At 41.1% G+C, this 24,418-nt stretch overlaps 2 protein-coding genes across 3 annotated transcripts in view; both read right to left on the reverse strand.

Moving 5' to 3' along the window:
- Positions 1 to 5,664, reverse strand: part of gng12a (guanine nucleotide binding protein (G protein), gamma 12a) — a 31,714-nt gene extending 26,050 nt beyond the window's left edge. The window contains exon 1 of the mRNA XM_055033852.1: positions 5,349 to 5,664. The gene's annotated coding sequence lies outside the window, so the exon portion shown is untranslated. The remainder of the gene's footprint in view (positions 1 to 5,348) is intronic.
- A 1,370-nt stretch (positions 5,665 to 7,034) lies between these two features.
- On the reverse strand, positions 7,035 to 24,120 carry wls (Wnt ligand secretion mediator). Of its 2 annotated transcripts, none has more exons than XM_055033735.1 (12): positions 23,746 to 24,120; positions 19,705 to 19,977; positions 16,949 to 17,073; positions 16,088 to 16,249; positions 15,836 to 15,972; positions 12,165 to 12,333; positions 11,135 to 11,232; positions 10,984 to 11,047; positions 10,409 to 10,552; positions 9,453 to 9,536; positions 8,678 to 8,831; positions 7,035 to 7,862 (listed from the first exon to the last, which is right to left on the reverse strand). In XM_055033735.1, exons 1-12 carry the CDS (start codon positions 23,849 to 23,851, stop codon positions 7,753 to 7,755), a joined length of 1,626 nt encoding a protein of 541 aa, XP_054889710.1. In that variant the 5' UTR covers positions 23,852 to 24,120; the 3' UTR covers positions 7,035 to 7,752. The 2 variants fall into 2 exon arrangements, with proteins under 2 accessions (XP_054889710.1, XP_054889709.1); XM_055033734.1 differs by having other exon boundaries at positions 8,663 to 8,831; positions 23,746 to 24,117.
- Between the last annotated feature and the right edge of the window lie 298 nt (positions 24,121 to 24,418).

The raw sequence follows: 24,418 nt of genomic DNA on the forward strand, positions 1-24,418 counted from the left end.
GATGCTGAGTCGACTAATCAGTCGTGCGAGACCTGATGTTTGGTACAACAGCAGAAACCATGAACTCAGCCTGGAGTTACATTTCAAAACGACTTCTCTACAGAGTCAGAAAAGTACTATTGCTGTCACCTTTTAGGTACAACATGTTGCTGCAAAAAGACAAAGACTATAACCTCTCTGGAAATATTAATACGCCTTCTAGTTTTAGTAAAGAAATGTCACACAAATGTCCGGATTGGTTGGTGACATATAAGAAGACATCTCTGTTTGTGAGGAGGAGCTGTGGGGTTGAAGAATTAAGCCATCAGCTCTCAGGTGCATTCAGGTGCTCTGCTGTTGTGTGGAGACATCATGTACCAGAAGTGAAAAGCAGACAGAAAGTGCATCGACAGCAGTGAGGAAACCGAGCTGCAATCACAACACACCATCTGAAAACCATGACATAGTTTCAGAGATGAGAGGAGTGGAAGGTACTGCCTCTCCAACCCATCTGAGATTGTTGCTACAACAACACTTCCTGACTCGATTAGTGAATTAGTGCTCCTTATGCTGTTCACAACATGATCTACCTGGCTCGTTTCAGGCAAAACTAAACGATCCCCACCCATGTTGAACGTTTTATCAAAGTAGCTCTCACACCCATCAAACCAACTGATGGGTGTGTCTGTATGTGGAGTCTCTGCCGCTCTCAGTGCATGTACTCCTGCATACGAAGCAAATATTCAGCTGTAACACAAACAGTGATGTGAAGAAGTGGTTAGGCTCCTCCTCTTTTCAGTTTGTGGTCACACAAATACTTTCTTTAAAATAAGAAAGTTCTTTAAAACAGAGCTGATTAGTTTAATTTGAAATCCAAATCCATTAATTACTTCCAAATTTGTTGCATGGTTTGATGAATAACTCGAGACAACCAAAGTTATTACGTGGGTTGTGGGTATGCCTGAGTTGGGTTTTTTGATTATTAAATATTTATTTAACCACATAAAAAAACACTTTGAGATCAAAACCTCTTTAACATAGCAGTTGTAACAGCACTAATTTAAAGATTTTGCTGGGTGTTTTTTTTATTTTGCAAAAAGACTTCAATAACAAGACCAAGGTGAGTTTTAGTTTTAGTTCAGAGGGTGCAGAAAAACTAAAATCGTTCCCTTTTTCCGTTCGTACACGAGGAACATAGAGGTGCAAACAATCCTTAGAGCAGAAGGCATAGCTAGTTTCTGCTTTCTGAATGAAAGTACATAAATAATTAGGAAGCAGGTCAATAGGAGACTTGAGTGATCCAGTATGAATGTCGCCTGATAGGCAGGGACAAAATGCTAGCTTTACAATACAGGACACAGTGGTAGGTGAGGTACCTATAACCAGTGATAAATGTCAAAGCCCACCAGAGTCATGGACTGTAGACAGCAACTGAAGCACAAAAAAATACACCACAACCGAAGCAGGTAGAAGAAAACAGAAGAGGGTCGAGAATTGAGCCCTGAGGAACCCCACAAGAATCATTTCTTGCAAGAAAATGAAGATCTAAGGTCCACTTCCTTTATCCTTTATGACGCATGTTCTGTCATTCAAACAGGAACAACCCGAATCTAGGGCTAAACCCTCAGTTCCACGCCAGTGTTTCAAACCAGAGAGATATTATGGTCTGCAGTATCAAAGACTGCAGTACGATTTAAAAGAACAACAGAGATTCCAGAGTCATTTGCTACAAGAATGTCATTCATTAAACCAATATCTGGGTGGTTATCTGACATCTGAAGGACGGAGAATGAAACTCCTCAGTCCATCTCTACAGATCCTTCAGCTGAAACTCATTCCAATATCATGTTTCTGATCTAATACAGTTCGAAAGGATTTCCTGCAGTCTGATTGGTCTAAATGATACAGACATGAAACACCAGATCTGGTTCATGAGGGCTGCATTCCACACACAAAGCAGAATATCCTCCATCAATGCTGCTGTTGTTATTAAAGTGGAGTTAATAATCCACACCTAGTGCACTGAACTGCAAACCTGACAGGAAAGGAAAAGAAAGTCATTTCATTCTTCTAAGATATGTTTAGAAAAGTCAAAGTGGTTAGTTGTTAAATAGTTTGGTGTCAAATCTGAGACTAGATCTAGTCACTGAAAATATATTCAGTCACTCAACCTTACTTGTAACTTATTTACTTATAAGTTAAGTTAAGTACAAGTAACTTATTTCTATGTAATCTAGAAGTTACTTTTTAACAAGATATAGAGCTTGTTTTAAACAAATAATTCCTTAATATTGATAAAACCTACTAGTTCCACAGCAGATTATCTCTCTTATAACATGGGGAAAAAGTCTTGTTTTCATTAAATCATTTTCCAGTAGAATTATTATCTATCAATATTAACAAACTCCCAGATTTTACTGAAAAGTAACATGAAAGTTAATTTTGTCTTTTGTCTCAGATTAGAAACTAGACCAAAAATACTGAGTAAGATTTTGTGTTTTTACAGGTTCATATCAACTTTAAATACCTTCAAACAGTAGTCCATGAGGCCAGCCTCATATTCATATTGCATTACTTTTATGATGAATCAGACGGAAAGGCAGTGAGAGATACAGTGTAATATAAACAACCAGGAGACCAGCCAGTTACAGTGCATCTGATGGAGCAGATTTAAGGTTCAGCTGTCCTAGATGATCCTTTAGCTAAAGCCAGGAAGAGGCTACAAGGGATCAAAGGGATGTAAGGGTCACATCCCACTGGGAGGAGACCCATGGGAATACACAGACCTGGCTGGAGGCATGCTGCATCCTGTCTGGCCCAGGAGCGCCTTGGAATCCCGCAGAATGCTCGGGGTCAAGGGGTCAAAGTCATTTTAAATTTGGGTCACATCAAGAGCACGATTGTCCTCAAAGGGCCAGTTGAGGCAATGTATTGATAAAGCTCCCTATTAATAAACTGTTAACATATTAATAAACAGTTGTCTGTATTTAGTGATCAGATATAAAAATTAAATAATTTTTACACAATGATTTTTTTTCACATTGATGTAATTTGGCAGGATACAGATAACTGCTTTAAAATAATATCAAAGCACACAACTGTTATCTTTATGTGGCCCTCTAAGTCTAGAGGGCCACATGTGGCCCTCTAAGTCTAGAGGGCCACATAAAGGGACAAATTATGTGGCCCTAAATGTGTGTAAATGGAATAGTCCATCTCTACACATTCTGACCACACCGAAACATGGCAGTGGCAGAATCATGCTCTGGTGGTAGTTTATTGTTGTTTTTCTGCATGTGGCTGAGAACACAGAAACATGAAGGTTAAAAAGATTCACATTGAGCCCAAGCATGAATCCAGATCAGCAGAAGTATAACTTCAAGAGAGAAAAGATTACATTATAAAAATGACCTATTCAAATTCCAGAACTAAATTCTACAGATAACCAGAGTCTGAGACATTTGAACTTTTCTTTGTGAGCGTGTAGGAGATGTGGGATGCTGATATAAGGCAATCAAATAGATAAGTGTTAAAAAAATGAAACATAAAGTGGTTGAGCTCATGCAAACAGACTCTGTAAGGAATAAATCACATTAAAAGTTTTAAATTATTTATCCAAGTCTCGTTTAATGACACTACCTAATCCTGGCCTTTTAACTCCCAAACTTTCGAGAGCAGTTCTAACTCTTTGCTGAGTGGCAATTTCTCTTCATGCTCTCTTCTGTTGTATGAGTGTGAGAAACATGCAAGGAAAACGTCACAAATCACTGATTCAGCGAAGGAAGTTATGGAATCAGTGAGGGACGTCCTGCCTCACCGATCGATCCATAGAGAGCAGACCACAGCCGGCGCTATGAGGAAACAGATCCCGGCTGCTGAGACGGCTCATGGCGTCGCCTCTCTTCTCTTTTCAGAACCTGTCCGCAGAGCTGCTGAGCGAGTCCAGCAGCATTCTGGTGCAGACTGAGAAAATGTGCAGAGTCCCTGGGTTTGTGACTCAACCTGAAATTCGGAGTCAATCTTGAGCCACATCTGATTCCCGCATCGAGCAGGATGGTGTTTACATCATGATCCATTTCCATGAGCCGTATCAGCCCCGTCGTCGTGATGAACTCACTTGTTCAAGGTTTTAAATGCAGCCGGAGTAAAAACACCAGGACATCTGATCCAACACAGCAAAGTCTGACTTCTCATCAAAGCACAGAAGAAAATAATGATAATAAACAAAAAATAATAAAGCACTACATAATAAAGGAAAAATTATTACAGAGTTTATATATTTAAATGACCACTTTATTGACGTTGCCTCCTTTGCTTCAGTTAAACACACAAAAGTCCTCCAGACCAACCTGCCACACTCCCAAAACACAAAGAGCAAAAAGATGGATATAAATATTAATATCACAACATTTTTAACATGTTGGACATCGAGCCTTTTTGCATCCCTAACAACTATGCCACAATGTTCTTGGCTGCAGGCTGCTGTTAAAAGCTGTTTGGGCTGATTCTGATTATTTTTTCGTATGAAAATTCAGAAAATATAGCAAATTTGCTAAGTTGGCAACAGTGGGGTGATTATTAACCGCAGACGTGACTCGGTGGGCTGACTTTCAGACCTTTGTGGAGGCAGATTAGATGCATTGGCCAATCCCTAACCTCCTAAAATTAAGGAAATTTATCAGCTCACCCCTACAGAGGATGTTCACCGAGGGAATGGAGCTGATCCTGGGCCTGAGGTGGGCCCCTCGGCCGGATGGCTATGGAGAGGAGGCTTTGATGGAGCTGAGTAGGATACTAATGAGATGGCCTTATCAATGGTTGGTCTGTATTCTGTCCTCCTAATGACCAGGAGGGTGTGTGTGTGTGTGTGTGTGTGTGTGTGTGTGTGTGTGTGTGTGTGTGTGTGTGTGTGTGTGTGTGGGGAGGGGGGGTGTACACGAGTGAGTATGTGTGTGTGAACAGAGCTGTTGATGGCCCACATGTAAACATCTCCTTCTCCTCTTCATCCCAGCAGCGCTGATGGAAACCATCATCCTCAGCCTGGCTGATTAACCAGTGCAGCTGCTCTATTAGCTTTCAAAAAGGACTCCCTCTGTTGTGAAGGCAGGTGGAGCCTGCGTGGGGGGAGAGGAGCAAAAAGGCCCCCAGTGCTGAGGAGACCTGATGAAGGGCCCACCGGTGACAGCAGTGAGTCACGGTTTACTATGGAGAGCCAGCAGCTGCGTGGAAGCTGACAGTAAACTGTCCGCCCAGACTCAGTCAGACAGTAAACCATGTCAACCATGTCTCCACTCTCAACAACCAACTGTTGCTTCACTCAAAGCGGCCCGCTGTCAATGACAACCGACACCGACACACGTCAGTCTTACCTGCCCGGTGCAGCGTGCAGTCAGCGTGGAGTCAGGTCAAACAGGTTCCCGGTGACCGGTTGGGGCCGAGTCGTGTCCGTGGGGAAGCTGGGAGGAGACCGCTCCCTCTCGGGGCTGCTCTGTCAAACTCACGGCGGATAAAACCACCTGTTCTCTGCCGAGACGCCCCGCAGCTTCACTGCCCTCGCAGAGCCTCCGTGGGGGTTTAAACCGCGGATAGCTTCTCGTGGCGTGTCAGAGCGAGCGGTCAGCCCACTGTTTGCTTTCTTTTTTTTTCCTCCTCCACTTGGACGAAAACTGCCGAGTGTTGTCAGGAGGAGAGAGGCGGACCAACCCGAAACACAGGACTCGGCGAGTTTGAAGTCAGCGTCTGGTTTGTAGTTTCAGTAAAGGGCTGTTTCACCTACTTTAAGGAACCTGGAGGGGGTTGGGGGGACTTAGCCCTACTTAAAAGGTTGGGAAACATTTGTTGTCTCTGTAGAAATCAGTCATGACAAACATTAACATATAAATTAATAGAAAAGAGCATCAAAGCATAACCCAGTTTTAAATTTCTTGTTGCTTGTGATCGATTTGTTTTGAATTTCACCTCTGCATCACAGAAGACTCAGAGAAGACTCAGGCTCAGAGGCTCACAGAGGCCATTGGCCCAGATCCAGGCCTTTGGACTGTTGGAGTCTGCATGTTCTCCTCTCTGGGTACTCTTGTTTCCTTCCCAAAAACATGACATGCCAAGTTAATTGGCCTCTAAATTCTCTGATTTGTGTTGCCGAGCACTGGGTCCCTTACAAGTCTGCAAGGACATGTAGTAAAGACAATGAACAGATAAACTCCATTTACACCCAGTGCTGTAAAGAAACACTGAGCTGAGTCTATGTTCAGTATTGTGGCAGTAAAACAACAAAATGCCCTTTTCTGCGGTTTCTTTGATGAAAATGGAACAAATATTATACTGATCAAACTGAAGAACCTGTATTTAATTTAGAATAACTGTTCTTCTCCCCATAACGCTGTAAGGCTTTAGACCTGGAACGATCAAATTTAGTGATCGTTCCATAAAACCATTGAAGTGCGTCAGTGAACGTTCTGAATCAGATACCAACTTCAGCAGCAAGCGGCGGTTCAGAGTCAAGTTACCTGCTGCTGCTGCGAGGGATGTGCGGAACTTCCGGAGGTTCACAAAAAAATGTCAACTTTGACTGAAAAAGTCAGCATAAATAAGGAATAAAGAATTTTTCTACCAAATAATAACCCGCACGCTTATTACCATCAGTCCTAAACATGCAATTACAGCAAAAACAAATATTTTATTAAACTTTATTAGTACAATCTCTAATATTGTTTGCTTCCAATTGATCTACAATTTTTTTTATCCTAATGTCAAAACTCTGGCTTCAAACGTCACTGATAATCAAATAACTACTTTTCAAAAAAATGTTTGCCACTGTAGTTTCCGACCCTGTGAAGCAGGCACGTTTTCGCAAAAAGTATTTATTTTTAAGGATCCCTTCCGGTTTGAGTGCCTGTTCTACTTTGAGCCACCAGAGGGCGCCATCTTCCTACTTCTCGTTTGCAACTCAATCATTTCAGTCTATCTTTATCCTTTTTCCCCTCTTTTCCAAATAAGTATTTGTTCTTACCTACATTAGTGGTAAAAGAAAAAAAGCTGCTCAGAACACAGAAGTGTATAGAGTAAAAGTATTTTATTTAAATAAGCATAGAAAAGGGAAAAAAAACCACTAAACTAAATACAGAGTGTATAAGGCTACAGTTTACTTCCCAAACATTCAAAGCCTGCTGCTACAGTATGTGAAGCTGAAAATGAGCACTCTTATAAAAAAAATAAAAAAAATGGATATCTGCATTGTAACACAATGAATGCATAATGATTTACCAAAGTAGCAAATGACCTGTGTACATTTCCCCCAGTCATTAAAGAGACCCAGAATAATAGTGCCAGCAGCATGTCACCCACCTGCCGTGTGAGCCTGAATAAAAAGGAGAACACGGTAAAGCAGGACAGTTGGCTGAAATGTCTTCACTGCGTTCTTCTCAGTCTGTTTAAAAACCAGAGTGTGACGGCTGCTACACACAAAATCCAGCTAAAGCAGCTTTTCAGTACCCAGCTTTATGGAATAGACATTGTGCAACATTTACAAACAACAGTCTACAAATATGTATAATATAAAAAGTGACAGTGAAATAACAGGGACCAGCATGAAGGTTACAAGGACGACTATGGAAACATGGCACCACCTGAACAGGTTTAATGTTTACTGATCGTAGTGAGCCGACGCTTGTCTAGTGGAGTGTTGACGCTATGGGGGGATAATGGGTGGACAATGGGTGGGAGGTGTGTATGAGAGTAGTGGGGAGTAGACGGGCGTCTGGGACAGAGTGTAAACTATTCCTGGGCCTCTTTCCCAGTCATTTTGTAGATCTCAGTGGGTCCATCAACATGGGTGATGGTGGTGGTCAGCTGGATGTCTTCTCCACTGGTGGCTCCACTGTCACCTACACACACCCACACCCACACCCACACACACACACACACACACACACACACCCACACACACACAAATCATCAGAACCAAAATATTCAACCATCACATGTTGGTCCTGACACTTGTCTTTGTAGCCCTCAAAACTTTGCACATTTTGGGATCTTAGGTTGTATTTATGCATGTATTCCAAGTCCAACAGTGAATCTGTGGCTTGAAAATCGAAGATTTCAAAGCTGATGTGTTCTCAAACAGGGGAAAAGATTCACTGATGTCAGTCGGTAGAACCCCCCATCCCCCTATATACACACCCCAACACTCACAGTAAAACATAACTATAAAGTATTTGAGTTGCAGGCTCTTCCATATGAAGCTGCTGTGGTGAATTTCCACCGGCATGAACACTTCCAGCTCTCTAAAACATGAGCAGAATCTGGAAAGAGTGCCCCCTCCCATCAAGTGCTTCCACAACGTCATGTCTCTTATTTTTTTCCTCATCTCCGACAAGACGAGAAATGGTCAGATTGTTTTTATTGCTTCCTGGTACCGCTCTCCTCCCCCTCACGTCACAGTTTTTCCCTCTCTCTCTGGAAGCGAGCCCGGAGTCCAATAGAACCACCATCTCAGTCCAATGGCAGCCTGGATCCCTCTCAGTCACCACTACACCCCCCAACCCCCAGATTAAATCTGTGGATGAATCGACAGCTTTAGCGCACAGGCTGGACTCTTGCTCCATAAGAGAGCAAAGTGAGAGTGACCGAGGACTTAAAGACAAATTAAAGCTCTCAGAAAAGCCAGTAGGAACATAGTTACCGGCAATGCACTGACCACTTGACTGCTCGTTGTCGTAGCGTTTGTGCGAAGGCGCGTAGAGGAACATGATGGCAAAGACGTACAGGTTCCACATCCCATAGATGCCGGTGAAGAAGGCACTGTTGACCTGCACCGTGCGGTCGCCCCAGTGCCAGTGGCCCTCGTTCACCTGGAATCAGACACACATCACTGCAGACCAGAGCAGGGCTTTAAGATGAATACACAAATGGTTGTAGCCTTCCAAGTAAAATGACTATGTTTATTAGAAAAAAAAATAAACTTCAATGATGTAAGCAATGATATGTAGAAAATGCTGAGTAATTATGCTTAGATTTGCAGAAAACTGAGCTCATTCTATGCAGAAATCTAAGCAGCTGATGTTTCCAGTCTGCTGGGAAATCGTTTCATCACTTTAAATATGATTTAAATTAGAAAATACAAATTCTTTCAATTTTTTGAAATTGGTTCTGTCTCTTTAAAAAAAATTCATTCTCTTGCTGAAACTCCACCTTCAGGAAGTCATCCCAACATGGCTCCTCTATTAACAACGTTTTTACCAGCTCTGCACTGAGAAGTAGCTCCTATGATGAGCTCAGCAGATTCTCACTTGCATTAGCAGATGTTTGCTAGCTGCTGCTGTCTCGTCTCGATCTGCTGCGTCGTTGCAGATCAGCGGATACTTTTTAAAGTGAGGAAGAATCCATCTGACGTGAAACTATTACACGCATGGTTTCTGACGGGCTTCTTCACACGAGTCAAAAACCAAGAGGCACCCAATCAAAAGGCTGACCTGGCTGATGATGAAGAAGATGATGGTCATGGCAGCACAGGTCAGTGTGACCAGCATGAGGAACTTAAACCTGAAGATCAGACCCTGAAAATGGGGGGAATGACAGGATTTAGAATCACAGCGATCATCAGCATAATGTGTTTTCCAAAGTGGGAGGAGCCTATCTTGAATGCAAATATTCAATATGAACAATTTGATCATCCAAATCTACTGACTAGTGTTAGTTTCATGAGACAAGCTGATGCCAAGAACATTATCATCCGTCAAGTTAATCAGTTTGAGTTTATTTTACAATTCAATTTTGAAAATATTATCCACACATTGTTTTGTAAAATGTTTGTTGTATTTCATTTAAAAATGAAATAATGTAATCAATACTGATCAGCAGAAAGTGTTTTCTGTTTCTCAAATATCGTCTCTACTTGTATTTTATGAAATACAGGATTTAATTCAGGTAGTGGTTTTGAATCCAAAAGAACGTAACAATTTTGTCCCATTTATGCATCAAAACATGTATCCCTGACCTTAGTCTAATTTTAATTGAACTAAAAAAATATATATATGTTGCATCACAGCAGACGCTGTTGGCTGATGTGTGAATAGTGGGAGTTCTTAGCGTTCCTGCACTTCATTTTTCATTTTTATTGTTTAGCCTTCCAGTCCCTAACCCCACATATGGCAATGTATCGGAGTAATTATAGAGAGGGGGGGAAAAAATACAAAGAAAACAAAAAAAAAAGGTAAATTTCCACCAAAAAATTGTAAGTTTGCCAATTTTTGGAGAGAATTTGCAAAATGCCTAATACACCGAAATTTAAATTGACAGGTGAGGCCGACAATCTATCGGAAAACGACAATCGGTGTGCCCCAATTTTCCCAAAACTGCTTAAAGATATAGAAATGTTAGGGAATGTGTGTGTTTATCTATTAAACCAATCAGACCAAACCAAACGCACCTCATAATGCAGCCGTCTGGCTTTGGACATGGCAGGCAGAGAAGTCCTTTTTCCACTGATGTTACGGAAGACTTGGAACACCATGAAGCAAAGGAACAGGAAGTAGAGACAGGCACAGATTCCTGCCACAATTATGAAGGACATCTGAGGACGTACTGGTCAAGGAAGATGGTGAATACTCTGATTCTCCCGCTAATGTTTAAATTGGTCTGTCTGTCTGTCCTGAGAAACATTTCAGAGCGGTGAATAGAAGAACTGAGGCCAAAATGCCTTCAAGTCATGAGGACTCAAAATAAATACGAATCGATAATATATTCATATCTGCAAGCTGGGCAAAAAACAGCACAGCTCACATATATGCATCATAATGAGTCTCTATGCAATGCTTAACCATGTGGCACCACTGAATTATTCCTTATGATAATCTGGATTGATTCAGTATCTTGTGCCTGTCGATTCTGGGAGTTGATGCAAGAACATCATATTTGTTTTAGCTTCTAAACTAAAACCGCTTACACTTTTAAATTTTCCTTTTTCCTCTTTTGGTTCTGCTCCACAGGGTTTAAAAAGGATACAGCCAGCTCCGTCCCTACGTCTGAAGCCCAGATGCTGTAGAAGGGATTTGTTAGCTGGACTCCTCTAGAGACACAAAAACAGTGACAGTGGTGAAGGTCTGTTCCTAGAGAACGCATTTTCTTTTCTTCTTCATTGCACGTTGCAGCTCACCTCTCACACATGTCAAAGATAAATAGGCAGAAGGAACCAAACACAATCGGCCCGACTTGCTTCCAGTAGACTGAAAAACGGTTTCTCTCCGTCTGGTCCTGAGAGAGAGAAACACAAAGACACAAAGACAAATCAAAAATATATATATCACAGCGATGTGTGCTGTTGGCTGCACAAAATGTCACATTCACAAAATGTGACTCAAAACTACTTCACTGAAAGTTAAAGTGTGTATTACAGCTTCATTAACTCCAAATTTGTAACTAGGCTTCAAGAAAACAGATTTTGTTGTTAAAGAAGGAGCCTACACCAACAGGCATATAGATTCCAATAATTTGGAGTAAGAACATAGTGAAACTGTTGGACAAGTAAACCAACAAAAACAACCAACATGGAAAAATATGGAATTTGATAGGTTTCCAAGTACTCAACACATTATAAGATTATAATGTGTTGAGTAGTAACAACATTATTCAGTGTGGATGATGTGGCTGAGGAAAGAAGACTAAATTGTCAGCTCATATAAGTGTGACGGAGACGTTTGGTCAGAAAAAACCTTCTAACCCTCAACTGATTGACTCTTCTGATTTTCAATCATATTATTAGGCTGCTCACATACAAAAAATTTGTAATTGGTTAAAATCGGGAAAAGATTATCACATATAATCCACTTCAGAAAGGCTCGAGTTCAAAGATTTATAGCCTTATTTTAAATTTAAGGATCGATTGTAATGTCAAAATTAGAAATGCATGGGATAAAGAGTTGGGTTTTTCCTTTTCCATCCGGTTGACTTTGAGCTGAGGGTTGGATGTGTTTATGTTTTTTAGTTTTATTGTTGAATTTTTTTTTTTGTTGAAAAAGGGGTGGAACTGCTGGATTGTAATTTTGTAATGTTTCTCTTCGCACAATGTTTTGTCAGTATTGTACTGAATCTATTGATAAGTATGTGCGCATAGTGAGATGTGCATTGTATACTTTTTTCCCTTTCTTTGGCTCTAATAAAAAAAAAGCATTTAACAGAGATGGTACCATGAGATGTTCACCGCAGAAGATGATCCAGAAGGACAGCAGCATGGAGTAGAAGATTCCCTGCCGAATGTCTCCGAAGAGAAGCATCCAGGTCCAGTTGAAGCCCACAGAGAACCACTCCACTGGGATGTTGATGAACGTCATGGAGATGCCCAGAGCAAAGATCACCCTGGGAAAACATGAATACAACTTAAAGCAAAAATAAATAAATAAATAAAAATAATTCCTTTTACAAGATGGCTTTTTCTGGCAACTGAATGTCAACTACTCAAGGGAATGAGGCTGCTGGCATCTGGTTCTCATCTTTATGAAGGTTCATATTTCAGAAAGAAGACGAGATGGACAGCAGGTTTATAAAAGGACAAACTGCCCCAAGCCAGGCTACTGGGAGTCACGATGAGGGAGCTAAGAGACTATTTACTTTCTCACAGATTGACTTTGTTTATGCTGTTTTGTCAAACGTAAAAGAATCAGGATCAAACAAACTAATATCAAACAAAAGAATCAGGATATACTTTAAAAATCCTCAGAGGGGAAATTGCTTATTTATTGGCAAGCTACTTTCATCCAAAGTCTTAAATATAAGCAAATACAAATCTAATCCTATAACTCTACATTCAGTATCTTCATTTGGTGATTGAGAGAAAAACGAGTCCATAGCAGACAGACTTTTAGAAAAAGATAAAAACAACTTGATGGTCCTTATTAGTGAGCAGGCAAGTCTCAGCATGCAATGTGGAAATGACAGGGCAGCGATGTGAGCAGAAAACATGGTGGTAGCCTGAAACAAGCGGGAACAAGCTTCTCTTAGTCACTGATGGAAAGAAAACATCAAGGTAAAGTGTTTAACAGCTGGTATACAGATGGAAACGATGAGTATTTTATTACCTGGGGGGCGAGCATAGGGAGGCAGAAGAGGCTTGAGCCCCTGCCCCATTTACCTTTGATGCCCATAGTGCCCTTTTTGATTTTTTTTCCCCTTCAAAATTCTTTAATTATTATTATTTTGAATCTGTGCATCAGAAGGCCTGGGGACATGGGGAATTTTTTTTTCTTTTGCGTTCCCTCACAAAACAAAAGGTTTTGCGAGGCAAAAGATATTGTTACCCCTCAGCAATATTTAGCTAAATGTAAAAATTTTGCAAAATAAACTAGCCTGGCAGTTCTCAGTCTAATAATGACTCAGTTTCTCTTCCTCCATGTTGTTCAGGTCCATGGTGAGGAGAAGGGGGGCAAGAATCATGGGCTGTTTAACAGCTACAGTCTCAAATCAATTCAGCCTCCAGGACTGTCAGCAGCAGAAACAGCAACATGATACCTGTTGGGGAAAATATACTACATTTGCTTTGCATTTCCCCACATGATGGCAATGATATAATATGGGTTGTTGCTATGCTGTTGTACGGTGTTTTAAGATCTTGTTCAGTGTCCCCTTTTTTAGCCTTGAGCCACTGCCACTCTAAAGGTCTCTGCACAGCCCTGCTAAAGTCTGCTGGGTGACAAGTTTTCCCTTAAGTTATTGTGATAAACAATAAATGTTGTTGTACTGAGACCATTTTCAACTAAAAGAACACATTCTCAAAAATCAATAAACATCCAACACTGAAACTGGAAGACATTTTAAATATCCAAAATAAATTCATTCTGAATGGAAAAAAAAAAAAAAAAAAAAAAAAAAAATCGCTCCTGAATAGAATTGCGGCCCTAAAAATTGGAATCAAAAGACACTGAAAGATTCACATTTCTAATTATCATTCCAGGTGTTTTTGTGTTCCAAACTACAAAAATTTGCCATTTTAATGCAGCTTATGTAGTTTTATCACATACTGAGTCTTTTTAACCCAGAGCTTCCCTCACTTAGAGGAAATCTGAATGCTGATACTGATACTTTACAGGCTACGCATGGCAGGAACCTCGAGTGAAGCTTTTACAGCATGAAAAAATCATATACTATCCACAAATAGGGCAAGGACAGTCACACTTCTTAAGAGCTTGCTTGTCATCTGGGAATAAGAGCAGTGAGCTGGAAAAGACAAGTAGGATGGAGAGAGACTGTAAAAACTGAGTGACTCCTCCTTTAGACTAGCTGCAAAATGCCTGTGCACATGGATCTGTGTGTGTGTGTGTGTGTGTGTGTGTGTGTGTGTGTGTGTGTGTGTGTGTGTGTGTGTGTGTGTGTGTGTGTGTGTGTGTGTGTGTGTGTGCGTGTGCGTGTGCGTGTGTGGCTGCATTTGCAGCCCACTCTAAGCCGGTGTGTTTGTGCGTGTGTGTTGTATGTGCAGCATGCATCTGTTGAGTGCTGGAGGATTTTGTAGCATGTTTCACACTTGGCCGGCTGCTTCCTGCAGCGCAGATTGCTGCCTCTGTACTGATCCGTGGTCCCGGCACAGCAGGAGGTTACACAAACGCTGGGCCCCTGGACGGATTCACACTGCAACCAGCGTGGCACTTACACTACCTGTTCCCAACAAGTTTAACTCATTTTTAGATTTTTTAAAGGGATTGTAGTAATGCGAGCTGGTGAATGGCGTTTCTAAAGAAAGACGGAGGCACATTTTAAAGGCCGCTGTTCCAGGTGTTGAATGTTTGCTATTCTGATTTAGTGCAGCAAAATTTACACTGCTGATTAAACTCACCAATGATGCAAAGAGGAGATCTGAGTTTATGCTGCTGCCAACAGCATAAACTGGCTTCATGCTGTCAGTGTCAGAAAGAGGGTCCTACGAAAATATTCATACCCTTCAGAAGGTTATTTTTGATTTTAAAGATTTATTTTTGAAAGTTGAACATGTCAAACACCACACAAGTACTTTAGATGAATAAAAGAGTTATCGTTTAAAGGGCCAGAATTATGCGTTTTCCGGGCACACTCTTTAAAGCCTCCCTCTCTTTCTGAAACGCCGCCTTCAGGAAGTCATCACAACATTCATCCTCAATTAACCCTTTAACAACGTCTTTACAAGCGTTGACCTGAGAGCTCCTATAATAAGCTCAGCTGGTGTGCAGTTCCACCTGATGTTTGCCATTTGATAGCAGCTAGTCTAAAGGAGGAGAACGGGGGAATCATGGAGGACGGCTGCTCTGCGAGGCAGAAGCTCTGAAGCTTGGAAACTGCAGATCAGGGGAGGAGCTGCTTCTCAGAGGCGGGGCTAGGTCCATGCAGGCATTTCATACAGCTGAATGGTTGCCACGATGACAAAAAAAGGATTTCTCAAACATCCATTGGAAGAATCAAAGCAACACTGCAGTTATGTTTTTTATGAGAAAACAACATTTTACATAATAATGCGCCTTTAAACCAAACTCTTCAATCAAATACTGATATAAATTCGCAAAATCTAATTTATAAAATACAATTCTCCTCTTATTTATTGTAAAAATAAATTTTATATGCGAGCACCTTTCAAACACCCAAGGACACTTTACGACATTGAAAACACAAATTAAGCAGTAAAAAAAAAAAAAAAAAAGCTATAAAACCTTTGGAAAAAGCAACATATTAGATATTGCTTTTGTAAAGAATAAACAATGAAAAAAGAATGAAACATTTTGCAACCACATGACCACTTTGCTCAGAGGAAGCATAGGAAAGCCTTTACTCTGGTTTCCCTCTCTAAGGTACAATAAATTATATTTCTATTCTTTTGTAACTGTGGAAATAAGTGGCTTACTTTTCCAGGAGAACAGGCGGTCTGGTCATGAGGGTGATCCGCCTCCAGTACCAGATCATGATGATAAGGATGCTGGGTGTGAGGAAGGTCTTCATAGCGAACCAAACCTGAGTAAAGCCTCCGTTCTGATGGATGCTCTTGAGAAAATAAAAACCATCAATCATGTAGTTCTTTTCAGCTGTGAATGGCCTCCAACACCAAAACACACAGTCACCGCTATTTATCTCTAAACGACAAGAGAGGAGAGCTTACCACGAGACGAATGTCTCTGATCTCCCCGATCCCAATGTTGACCTTCTTGCGCTCGTTGACCGGCAGGCGGATGTTGATGAGGTAGTATTTGTGAGCCACGCTGCCCACCTCCATGAACGGCAGGGGGTCGCATACGTAGAAACGGTCCTCGTTCTCAATGGTCTGGAAAAATGAAGGCAGCAGCAGGTTGGAAACATTTTCATCGCTGGCTGCCACAAAAATGCATGTGCTTAATGGGATTCAGGCAATTTTGGGGAGGAAAAAAATCAAAGTTTTGTGCTAGAATGAGGTGATTCTCAGTTCAATTGAAATTGAAACATGAAGAGTTTTGCACAAAATGGTAATGAAACACAATGAAAGATTGACCTTACCATAACAAATTTATCTGTTCTAAACCAAAGCATAAAAAACAGAAGAGGATCAACATGGTGTGATGCTTATGTAATACAGAACTAATAAACGCAATAAAGTGCCAAAGTGTTGCACATGTGAAATAGGCAACATTGTGAAATAAAATAAATAATGACAGACTAACGGGAGGCAGTTCCACAATGTAGGAACAACAGCCGAAAAAGCTTCATGTCCTTTATGCACCAGTTTAGACCTTAAAGCAACTGAAATCACTTTGTTTTCAGATTTTAGCAACTTACAAGAACTGTGTGTATGTAATAATTAGTTAGGAAGGATGATGCCAGACAATTTAATGATTTTAAAAACCAAAAGTTAAATCTTAACCTCTTAAAGCATTCCCAGCTAGAAAATAACATGTACAGTTCATGTCAGCCGTCTCAGGATGAGTTGTATTCCACATGCTGTAACATTAAAGGCTGAGTTTTGTTACCCTCTGCAGCATTTCTTTACCTTTTCAGCGGTGAAGTTGCACTTCAGGTTCCTGTGTTCAAACGAGTGAGCCATCTCCGTCCACTCGCTGACCAAATCGTCTCTGTAGGCCAGGCCAGCGTCGATGGTGACGACTGCTCCTTCCTCTGGAGATGACAATCACCACATTGATCGCAAAGCTAGCAGGTGCACCAAATTCTCTGATTTAGAGTCTTTCAAAAGAATTCACACCCTGGCCTACATGTAAAATACTACGGCTGACAGCTGTGCAGGACCATTAAAGCAGGAGAGCTGGACAGGATTGATGGGAGGATGGCTGCATCTAAGGTGAGGTCAATTAAAAAAAATAAAAAATAAAAATTTGCAACGCTATAGAAGTCACAACCACTAAGGTCAGGGATGCACCAATACACTTTCTTCAGATCTGATATCGATAGATATCTGAGGTTTAGAATCACAAGGTTTAATTCTCAATCAGGCTTCAGTGCACTGAGAGCATCAACTGATTTTACATCATTTGTCTGTCAGTGGTTATGATGAGTCAGCACAGCAAAATTAGGTCCTGGTGACAGACCGCCATGCAGCTCAACTTAAAGAGCAAAGCGTGCTGAAGTCGGTCCAGCAGTCACATTTAAATTATTTTTTCTCCGAGATGCTTAATTATTTAGCCTCCTCTCTCTACAGGGGCCCATAACTGCTTGATAAAACCTTTAACTAGACCCCAAGCTGGCTTCCAACATCCCAGCTCTGCAAGTCATTATGCATTAAAACTCCATCTTTAGATCATATTATAAAGCAGAGCGTGTCCTCCTCCAGCCCTCAGGAGTGCCTCTTGTGCTGCGAAGGAAACGCGGCGCAACGAAGAGAAAGGAACCCAGTGGCCCGAGTTGGAGAAAACGGGACAGAAAGGAGGACAGGAAGAAAGAAGGAAAGAAAGAAAGAAAGGGGGAGAACCAGATGAGAGCTGGCAGCAGAGTGTCTCTGCAATGCTCCTCTGCCGTGCCATTGGTCGAGCCCGATACCCTCAAATGTCAGCTCTCTTCAAGCAAACATTCCACTCCGACCCAGAGGCTATTGCCACGGAAACTAAGCCTGCTCAACAGCTGTGTGAGAGCTGGACACAGGTCAGAGGGAGGGGGGCAGGTAGGCGACACGGATAATATGGGCAACACTCATCAGGGATGAACAGGAAGAAAACTGAAAAATAGAAACAGGGCAGCCTGAGCAGGAGATGCTTTGTGTTCATTTGTCAGAATCAGCTGAACCTTTGACATCATCAGCTTTGACCAGGATTATAACAGGTCTAAAAGGCCAATTTAATAAATAAGGCACACCTGGCTCCACAGACTTCAAAAGGGCAATATGAAATCCCTTTTATTATTTATCCAAATTTCTTGTTTTGTTTTTTTTCTGGATTCTATTTTTTTGTTTTTTTTTTTTTTTTTAATTCTATAGTATGCAAATATGGTCCAAATAAACAAAAAGAAACAAATGAATAGCTAGAGGTCAGCACCTTCTGTTATTTTGTATCACAATTGAAACAGACTGCTGCGGCTCATCAGAACATTGGTATTAAAAAGTGTGTTTCCTGGGTGTGCTACATTTCACATAGCATCCTGCTGTCAGAAACACAGAATAAAGCGCACCGGTCTCCCAGAGCACCAAAGCACCTCGGGTTACTGAGAGAGATAAAAAGATGAATTAAAATGAGTCTGCAGCATCTGGCAACGAGAGGCATCTGTGGACTTGGCTGAATCACTAATTTGTTTGTCACAAGGCCAGCCTGTAAACAACTCAGACTCCTGACACATTCCCACTGAAGCCCGCCAACACAGACAGCCAGGAAATTACCTTCATGACTCGGCTGACGTTTAGATGAGCTGCAACGCCAACAAAACGACACGTTTCTACTAAACAGTTTTCCAAAAACATTCCATTGGTTCCATTTCGCGGTTTGGGTTGAAAAGTGAACAAAAAAATCTAAACACATTCTTGTTTTCTAGATTGCAAAAAGATTCACATTTCAACAATGGAACACAGTTAGAGGCGCTTTCCCAGCATAAGCTCAGGATAAGAACCAGCCTTTTAGTCTTTACCCTCAGTCTTCGACCAGAACAGGCGAGATGCAGAGACATCCTCTGATACAGCTCAAGACAATGCCAGATGAGGTCAAAGGTAAACTCCACAAGTTGGATTCACCTTAGGACTAAACTATCTGACAGTAAAAATTCCTCTGGCGTTTGCAAACAAAGGCTGAAAAAAAAAAAGGGGGAGGTGGGCTGCACAAGAATTTATAACATGAGCGATTAGATTTGCCAAAGGGTAAATATTGCCAAGAGCATTTTAGTCAGAATATTTTCTTTCAGATTGTAAAACTCTAAAACACTAAAGACAAAATGTGGACGGATTAAACCAGATATTTAAATGCACTAGGAAAAGTTATTTGCCGTATGGCAATAAAATACAGCATACAGCAAAAACATAACAAGCCAATTGAAGGAACACTAAAATGTTTTGCACTGCAAGACTCAGATATAACTATTACACATATTAAGAAATGTATGTAAAGATCTGAATTTGAAGAAATCAAAAACACAAAATAAAATCTCTTCTTTTTGGCCTTAACAAATGAACATAATTTGGGTAATCCCAACTTAAATCACTGTGATTTAATGTCAGGCAGTTACTGTAGAAGGAATAGTTGTTTGTCACACAGTCTAGTAAAACCTGACGCTGCAGCCCTTCCTAAAGCTTTGCAAAGCTGCTTTGGTTCTCACCGATCTGGTTGTACATCTTGAAAGCGATGTCGAACTGCAGGATGACCAGCATGAACTGGAACCAGGGGCTCATCTCGTTCTTGGGCATGGGAATGTGCGCGGCGAACACAATGTTGTTAGCTTCGATCCTCTTAGCCATGGCCTCTTTGAACGTCTTGATCTTCTCACACTGGTTGACACCCCATGGCGTGAACCACTTGGTCTCCTGTGGGTTTTTGATTTTGTCCACACACTTTGTTGCGATGTATTGCACCGCACTAGTGGGACTGGGAGCTGTGGGACAGACAGAAATGTTGAGAGGAACGTTACAATAAGTACTGCAGGAAAGCTTTACTCTGAAACCTCTACAGTCGCACGGTTTGAATGCAATTAGCAACTAAACAAGGTTGGAGCCGATGAGTTCAAGTGTTTTCTAAAACAACATAAAGACAGTTCCTGCTCACCGAGGCAATAAGAGGTCAGTGAGGAAGGCGGCACCTCTTTCTGCATTCAGATTCATGAGCTTCACAAGAAGCTGATAGTTTCTACTCACATGACATCACTAAAACATTGAGTTCCTGCTGAGAGACTTTACTGCCACTAGAATTGCACCAATCGATAGTCCCCCGATTATCTTAATTTTGGCCGATTGGCAGATACTTCCACATGAAACGGATCTGAGCCACTGTTTGTATTTACATCCACAAAGTCCAGAAAACAGCCACTTCACGCTTTGCTATGCCGTAAGAGAGAGCGCCCGTCAGACTGACCCGGCCACTGGGCCACATCTACGGTTGACAACAGTCGCCCCGTTTACATTAACTGTAAAACTGTGCAAATTGGAATTACAATCATAAAACTACTTAATGGAATCATGGCAATTTTCAGAAAAAGAAATTCTGGGATGGGATCAAATTTTGATGCTGGGATGAGGTGGTTTTATTGGCTGATGTATTTAAGAAGACTGAAATTGACAGCTGATCATGTCTGCAAGCACAAAAGCATTTTTGGGCTTCCTTTTTCTACCGCTACAGTCGGCCATGTTGTCTGAGAAGTTGTGCTTAAATAAATGAAGTTGCCACAGAGATGCAATAACAGCAAATGACTTCAACCCTTTGCAGAGCCAGGCCCAGCATTAATCACAGCAGACAGAATGTAAACATCTCAGGACTGTCTGCACCAGAACCAAAACCTACACAGCAGCTGAAGCCTCTATGTATGCATAAATGGCAGTGTGAGGCGATAAAAAATAAATCTGTTTCATTTTCAACTTTGAGCATCGACTCCAAATATCAGCATGGGAAAAGCATTTAGAATCCCTTAATACTTTGAAGCGATACATTAAAGTACTAAACAACCAGAGGACACATGCAAATAATAAGACTGAACAAACGTAAGAAAATATTCAACTGATTGAATATGGTAATAACTATGATAGCAATTAATCCAAATTTCCATCATTCTTCTCACGATGCGATGATGTAATTTAATATGACACAGTTTTATGTTGTTTTTTGTTTTTTTACTTTATGCAGTTTCTCAGCATTTGCTTCAACTGGACAAGAATATTTTCCTACAGTAATGACCCAATCTCAATAATTTGACCACAGTCCAAAACAAGCCATTTTTAAATGATCAGCACAATATTATGCAGTTTACTATTATAAATAAACTAATTATTAAAAAGTGTTAGTCCTTCTGCGTTGGGTTTATATATCAAACAAACTATACAGATATATTAATGGAAAAAATATTTCTTCAACTAGTTTTAATAATTAAAAAAAAAGTTGCTGGTGTCTACGGCATCAAAACCACTTCAGTATAACTTCTTAATGACTTCACCACCAAACCAACCAGCTCTTTACTCAAAACTTTTTACAGCATCATAAACAACAATTGCACAATCAGATTTCTTTTTTATTTATGTTGAAATTATATATGTGACATATGTAACATTTACTGCTGTAAACTTAAGCAAGAGCCACTGGAGTTCATACATGGCAACCAAAGGACATCAAATAGGATCAAACCCCCAGGGAGATTAATTACCAAGTGGACCTGTGAGTTCAGTAGGTCCTCAATGACGGCCGCCCCCTCAGCCCGCTTGACCCCATGCCATGCCACCGGGTTTGTCAGGGAAACAAGAGGGGAAAAGAAAAAAAAAGAAAAAGCTTTCTTCTCAATTACTCCCGCAGCCTCTGGCTGGCGAGCAAACACAAAAGAATCTGGCTTCATTAAAACCATCTCAGCCAGGAAAAAGCCAAACAAGCCAATTTATCTGAAAAGTAGCTGGAGATGAGAAGGACTGTGGGGAGGGAGACGGACTCTGGAAGTTCCCAGGTTCAGTCCAAAGACAAACCCAGGTATCTTTAGCAAGAGCTCAACCTCTAGCGACTTCGTATAAATGTATGTCAGACTTAAAAGAGAGAGAGAGAGAGATGGAGAGAGAGAGAGAGAGAGAAAGAGAGAGAGAGAGAGTGAGAGAATAAGAGGAACCCTGACAGCAACTCCTCTTAACCTGAAGGCAAAACTGAAGATTGACAGCTGGGTTTTTGGGGGGGTTCTGTGCATCACTGTCATAATGGGGAGAGAGAAAGAAAAATGTCAGCTCCATCTTCTAACAGAAAGGAATTTGGGGAAAAAGGGAGACGCTCATGGGAGAGTAAAGGGAAGGTAGAGATGCTGCCTCAGGGTCCCACACACACTGCAGAGGATGCATACAGGGGGAGGAGGTGAGACTGAATAAATTAACTGGAGGAAAGAACTTTAGAGTTTGTTTCAAAGTAGTGCAAACACACCATATATTTATATAGTAAAGGAGACAGCGGTGCTTAGTTTGGAAGAACGAGGCCCGAAGCAGAATGACATTTTGGGGCCAAACTCCAGTTAAGCTCAGCACCTAATAGAACCACCTGTTTCCCTTTCATATTGTCCAAAGTTCACACTTTTTACCATTTTGTATTTAACAAATTGTTCCTTTTTTCCCCAGTATTTGCTTTCTGTAGTAATTCTAAGAATCTGTGCAAATAGAGAAAATAACTGGATATATGACTGAATATTGGTTTGAAAATATAATCAAAATATACATTTCATATAAGTCGATACATAATTTATTGATTAGTTTTTGTTTTAAATATCTGGCATCTGGCGTGACCTTTCCTGTTTCAATCAGTTTTCACTCCCAGCCACTGAGGCACATGACCCAGATGTTTTGGGGACCCCCACAACATGCAAATATGTACTTTTTTTTTTGCTTGCAAACAGTATTTTATTAAAGTTTCTATAGGAAAGTACTACGCTGAGGGGTAGGTGGGGTTTGCATGATTCCAGCAGAATGTAGAGTACATTACTTCAACCATGTGACTGACATTAACATAACAGACTTGTTTCAATACCGGGATAAAATAATATCTGAAATAATCAACAGTCAACGAATGAACAGATATGGCAAACTTCAGAGAGTGTGATCAGTTATATTTACAATCAGATTCTTGTGGCCTCAGCGAGCACAAACAAATCTGATCTCTGCAACAAGTCATGTCTGATGTACACCTGAGAAAAACTTTGATTATTAATTTTTTTATTTGTAGAAAAAGTATTATATTATGTGGAGATTTTAGACCAAACCATTTCCACGTAGATTAAAAATATCGTGACCATCAAGCCATTTTATATTGAAAAAGATAAATAAAAACTTATGTGAATAGGGCACCAAGCTTGGCTTTAGCCCAGGGGCCCAGATCTCGCTAAACGCGGCCCTGGCGCCAGTGTCGTTCAGAGAAAGGAAGGCAGCAGTCTTAGCATGCAGCAAACACTTTGATAGGCTGCAGTGATTTTGGCTTCTCCGCCAGCGTTGTTAGCTACAAGTTAGAGCAGGTCGGCTATTATTTCTGTGAAAGGCTTTTTTTTAAAGACCGATAAAAGTTCAGTTCAGCGTCAACAAACTGTTTTAAACTCCGCGTTTTGTCCCGTTTCTGCCGTTTGCTTTTCAAGAGGCGCGCGGACACACAGGCGAGCTTTAGCTAGGCAGCAGAGAAAGTGGCATAAAGGAGGAAAACTTACCAATTAACCCGCCGACCATGAAGGCGAGCGCCTGGAACAAAAGCAGAGTAACTCCCAGTATCACCAACTTTTTGGTGCTCATGTTCTCGATGATAGCTCCCGCCATTGTGAAAGAAATGTTTCGCTCAATCAAAAAAAAAAGAAAACGAGCGAAAGCCAAATATTACTGTGGTGGAAAAAAGAGGAGAAAACGCTGCATCCACGACAAGCAGGAAAGACGAGCTGAGCTGAGCTGACTGAGCTGCTGGGCCCCCTCCTCTCTGCTCTGCTTCTGCCTTTCAACTTCGAAGGAGGGGGAAAAAGGCAGGAATCACATGACCGAATAGCGCCGTGCTTTATCCCCAAACAGCCAACACACAGTAGACCGGGGAAGATCTGCGGAGCGCCACCGCATTGCACTGGAGGCTGGTAATGCAGGTTACGGTGCTGCCAGATGCCTGGAATTGCGCCCCCGCCTGCGGCTATTTAAAGGAAGCTTTCAGGGGCCCCATCCCACCTGGAGGCCCATAGTGGGCTACAGACTTTTTCCACCAACTTCTTAAAATGTAACAGTAAGAATTGAATTGTAACACATTTGCTTTCAATATTATGAGTTCATCGATAGTAGTTGAAATGTGTTTATGTATAAACATAAAATGTAGCATGTTTTCATGTAATTTCATGTTCTTCTCTG

This window comes from Poeciliopsis prolifica, unplaced genomic scaffold (assembly GCF_027474105.1).
Source record: "Poeciliopsis prolifica strain line A6 unplaced genomic scaffold, Auburn_PproV2 SCAFFOLD008, whole genome shotgun sequence".
NCBI classification, from domain to species: Eukaryota; Metazoa; Chordata; class Actinopteri; order Cyprinodontiformes; family Poeciliidae; genus Poeciliopsis; species Poeciliopsis prolifica.

Excerpts from the sequence above, each read along its gene's own strand:
- wls (XM_055033734.1), bottom strand. The coding sequence starts at position 23,851 with ATGGCGGGAGCTATCATCGAGAACATGAGCACCAAAAAGTTGGTGATA. Across the intron at positions 17,074-19,704 it reads CAAGATGTACAACCAGATCG|AGGAAGGAGCAGTCGTCACC; the intron begins GTGAGAACCAAA and ends TGTCATCTCCAG. Across the intron at positions 11,048-11,134 it reads ATCTTTGACATGTGTGAGAG|AGGAGTCCAGCTAACAAATC; the intron begins GTGAGCTGCAAC and ends TTGTGTCTCTAG.